The sequence below is a fragment of the Echinops telfairi genome, unplaced genomic scaffold (assembly GCF_000313985.2).
Source record: "Echinops telfairi isolate 266 unplaced genomic scaffold, ASM31398v2 ScPeMD7_21;HRSCAF=78, whole genome shotgun sequence".
Taxonomy (NCBI): domain Eukaryota; kingdom Metazoa; phylum Chordata; class Mammalia; order Afrosoricida; family Tenrecidae; genus Echinops; species Echinops telfairi.
In genome coordinates this window covers 13,458,342-13,462,618 of record NW_022103918.1, presented here as the reverse complement: position 1 = coordinate 13,462,618, position 4,277 = coordinate 13,458,342, and the positions used below count along the sequence as shown (strand labels likewise).

General features: G+C 44.3%; 1 protein-coding gene across 1 annotated transcript in view; it reads left to right on the top strand.

The window, feature by feature from the left end:
* The first annotated feature begins 652 nt into the window (after positions 1–652).
* The window catches only part of LOC123521502 (inositol 1,4,5-trisphosphate receptor type 2-like), a 183,033-nt gene continuing 179,408 nt past the window's right edge, over positions 653–4,277 (top strand). The window contains exon 1 of the mRNA XM_045288408.1: positions 653–698. Coding sequence (XP_045144343.1) covers positions 653–698 — 46 coding nt within the window. The remainder of the gene's footprint in view (positions 699–4,277) is intronic.

Here is a 4,277-nt window from a genome sequence, read left to right as displayed (position 1 = left end):
AAAGGTAACGCTTTCTTACTCCTGTAAAGATGTACAGACTTGGAAACCCACAGGGTCAGTTCTGCTTTGTCCTGTGAGGTCACTATGCGTTGGAATCGACTCGATGGCACTGGGTTTTAAGTTAGATGTCAGTCAGGATGCCTCCTGTAATTCAGACCCTGAGGAAACACTCAAAGGGAACTGGTGCCGTTTCCTTTATTTCTTACCATCTAAGGAGCACCAACTTGCCCTATAACCACGCCTTCTTAGCTGCCCTGTTTGTCTTGGCAAAGATATTTGATATACTGGGAGTGGTTTCATGAACTTATCTTCAGCAACCAAGTGTCTAAACCTCATCCATGGTTGACTGTGTAACCCCCCAGATTTCAGAAGTAGAGTCACTCGTCTGAAGAGTATACTTGCAAACGCCATCTGTTCCAACGTTCAGTGTTTGAAATGTCTCTGAATTGCTGCGCAGACCCACCTTTCTCCTTCCTGACACGTGGCGGTTGCTATTTCATACCATTGCCTTGATGCTGCCTCACAGCGACCCACGTGGCAGAGTGGAACTGCCCCGAGGGTTTGTGTGGCTGTGGTCTTGATGGAGGCAGAATGCCAGGTGTTTCTCCCGTGGTGCGCTGAGTGGGTCCAACTACCAGCCAGGCACGGATCCATGGCCCCAGGAGAGCTCCTTTGGCTCATGGTAGAAATGGAACTAAGTATGTGAGGTAATGAGTTACAGGGAGAAAGGATGGGAGGAAGGAACCTGGAAGTTCCTTGTTATTGCATTGTATGGATAATTGTGTGTTTTTTTTTAATATTTCCACAGTTGTTCTTTGTCGAAGTGATTTATTAGCATGACTGAAACTTCCATGTGGTTTGTAAAGCGTATAATGATTGTGACATTGTGTCAATAAGAGCATCTTGTAACTGTATGCAATGACAACTACTACTGAAGTTTGTGTGGCTTATCTTAAGAAAGTTGGCAAAAGCACTGTGACAAAGAGTTGGTGTGCACTCCTGTGACGCAGAGACCAAGCTGTTCAAGCCATTAGACAGTTCCATTATCGGAAATTGGTCAGATTTTCCCAAAAGAGCTCCCTGACAATTCAGTCGATTATAATGGTGAACCTAATATAATTCCATTAAGATACAGTTACTGTAATAATTTATTTGAAATTGGAAATGTACCTTTTTACCCCTAGGAATTCAAATGAGGAAAAATAGCTAATCAAACATGTTGTCATTGAAGCCAAAGGTTAGTGCAACACCAATTATGTTAATACTAAAGTTTAACATTAAAATAAAACTATGTGGTGGCTGCAGGCATATACAGTCCCATTTTGTTGACGTTCTTGTCCTGGCTGATTAATAGCTCATCACTAGTCTTTGAGGGAAGAAACTAAATTACACATTTTTAGTTTGCACTTTTCGTTGCCTTTGTAAATTCTAGCTGAGGATTTAGTTTTCTAGGATTCTTGTTACAGTGTGCAATTTGGATGACGTCTAGATTATGTTAGGCAAAACGGAAAAAACGTATGATTTGTGCATCACGTATCCCCGGGGAGGAGGACACATGTGGAATGAGGCTCTCAAAGATCGCCTCCTTGTATTCTTTATTCCTACTGCTATTATCCCCTATTAAAGGGGAATAGTGTTGTGCTTCTTAAAGCATCCAACTCTTCAGTCCTTTCTCAAACAAACAACAACAAGAAAAGCCAAATAAATCAAATCTGGTGCCATCGAGCCAAATTCTGACTCACACTGACTCTGGAGCAACAGTTCTCAACCTGTTCGACCTCCTTTGGGGCATCGTCGAACGACTCTTTCCCAGGGGTCGCCCGATTCATAACAGTAGCAAAATGACAGTTTTGAAGTAGCAAGGAAAATGATTTTATGGTTGGGGGTCACCGCCACATGGGGCACTGTAAGAAAGGGTCGTGGCCTGAGGAAGGTTGAGAAGCACTGCTCTGGGGACTGGAATAGAACCGATCCCTAGGGTTCCTCGTCCCTGCGTCTTCATGCAGGCTGGCTGCTTCAGTTTCCTCCTGCAGACCAGCAGGCAGATGCGTGTCTGTCCTCGGAACCTGGTGATTAGCCCAGTACTCTGTTCACTGTGCCACCAGGATAAGTTTTAGCTCTTCTTAGGTTTCACAACTTTCATTATGCTTCCAATGTATTATAGATAAATTCCTGCGTTTCTTAATTCTTGGTAGATTGGATTTCGTTCAATCGGCAATGGCCGGGGTTGGGGTGGGGCCTGCTCTCAGCCATTGCAGCTGTCAATAGGTCTTCTCTGGCCACGAACGATGTCTTTTTATGGAGATGTTTTGTTGTAATTTCAGAAGGTGGCTGCTAGTTATCTTGGCTACACTACATTTAGCACATCTGGGAAGTGTTCACAGGGAGACATTGGCGTACATCTGTGTCTGGTGGCCTGGAACTGACTCTGATATGGAAATGCCTATAAAGGACATTCCTTGCTTCTTGGCCTAACCCAACAAAGGCACCTTCCATGGGAGCTTTGTCTGGAATTCTTCTGGGGTTTGAAGAACCAGTGCAGAAACCCATCTTTTCAGCTGTGGTAGAATTTGTTTCAAAATCAAGTAATCATGCTTTTATACTGCTCCAGATTTTTGCCCTGGCAATGCTAGCTCTGAGACAATTACTTAACCCTGGACACTAGCGTTTCTGAAGATGGCTCTACAATGACTTCGTTTGCATTAGAGGCATGCGTGGAAATGGCTTCCATCTGAGCTCTCATCACTGTACCCCATCCCAGACGTGCCAGTGGCTAAGAATACTCTGCGGCAGGGTGGGGCACTGGATTTACCTCTCTTTCTTCTAGACAGACTCTGTGTTTGGAAACAGAAGTCAGGCTTGGGGAATTTATGAAGCAGCAGTATAGAAAGTATTTCTATTCTTAAATGGGACACCACTAAAACAAACAAAAATCCTGTTCCATTTATACCTATTATTACTTCGTTTTTTAGCACCAAGAAATTGGCATAGGTGCCACAGCTGACCGCCTCTGGCTTCAATAGAGAGAAAGACCCAAAGTCCACGCTAGCTCAAAGCCATCCCTCATTACCTTATTCTGACAGCAGCTGTTCCTTCTTCTGTAAACGACTTTTCTACTGGGTTCAATAATTCATTGTAATGTCCACACAAACTCACAGACAATGCTCTTTGTGATGGGTGTTTACCAGGGAAGCTAACAGAATGTTAAGGATACAAGTCTTTTGTCTGCAGTGCCTCTGCTTAGCCTTGCTGGCAGGCATGTCTCCCTGGTCCTTAACCTTTCTGCTCGGTGGTCCCCGGGCCTCTGCTTTGAACCATGGTCCAGGAAGCCCAGTGCCGTGCCTTATGGCTCAGTGCTGCTCCTCTGCTCTATTTCATGGTCTCGCTTCTTTGCCTTATGGTCTCAGCATTGCTCCTCCGCTCCTTTTGGGTTTCAGGGCTGCTCCTCTGCTCTGCTCCTCTGGAGTGGCTGGTGATTTTGAACTGCTGACCTAATGGTTAGCAGCACAGCTCACTCTTTAATTATGTTTGCAGGCATTGAGTCCAGAATGCTAGCACATCACATAAGGAATGATGGCCAGAAGGGCCATAATAATTGACTCTACCTCAGCTAAGCTTATGGATAAAAAGTTTTTATTGTTATAACTACTTATAGGGCTATTTTAATTAAAGTTAATGCATTTCTGCTGAAGAATCACTTTTTGACAGAGTTTTTTGTGCCATCCGCTCTGACAGTGTTACTGGTTCACACCCGTCTCCATGCACCACTCATGATGTCATTGAGTTGGCCTGTGTTCTCATGGCGCTGACATTGACCGTGGACCACTATGGCCCACAGGGCTTTTCCTGGATGGTTGCTTTAGCCGATCATACAGTTAGCAGTGCTTCCTTCATAGTCTGTCTTCATCTGGAAGCCCTGCAGCCTCATTGCAACACAGTAGTAGCCTCTACAGACAGGTGGCTGTTGTGAATGAAATGCATGGTTCCGAAAGTGAACCAGATTTTCTGCATGGGAAATGAGAATGCAACTGCCAGACAACCACTAGTCCCGTAAATGTTGTGTAGTCAGGACATGCATGGTGCTATGTGGCCTGCGATAGGATACAAGGGATGAGTGTTACTTTATTAATTTTGGTGTGGACAACTCTGATCAGAGTCTTTGGTGTGAATTTTACCTGCGTAAAGAGAATTTAGGAATCTGAAGCTTGTTCTAATATGGTATGATACATTTGTACTCTTGTGATTCATTATGAACAACTTTATTCTAGGGGAGGAAA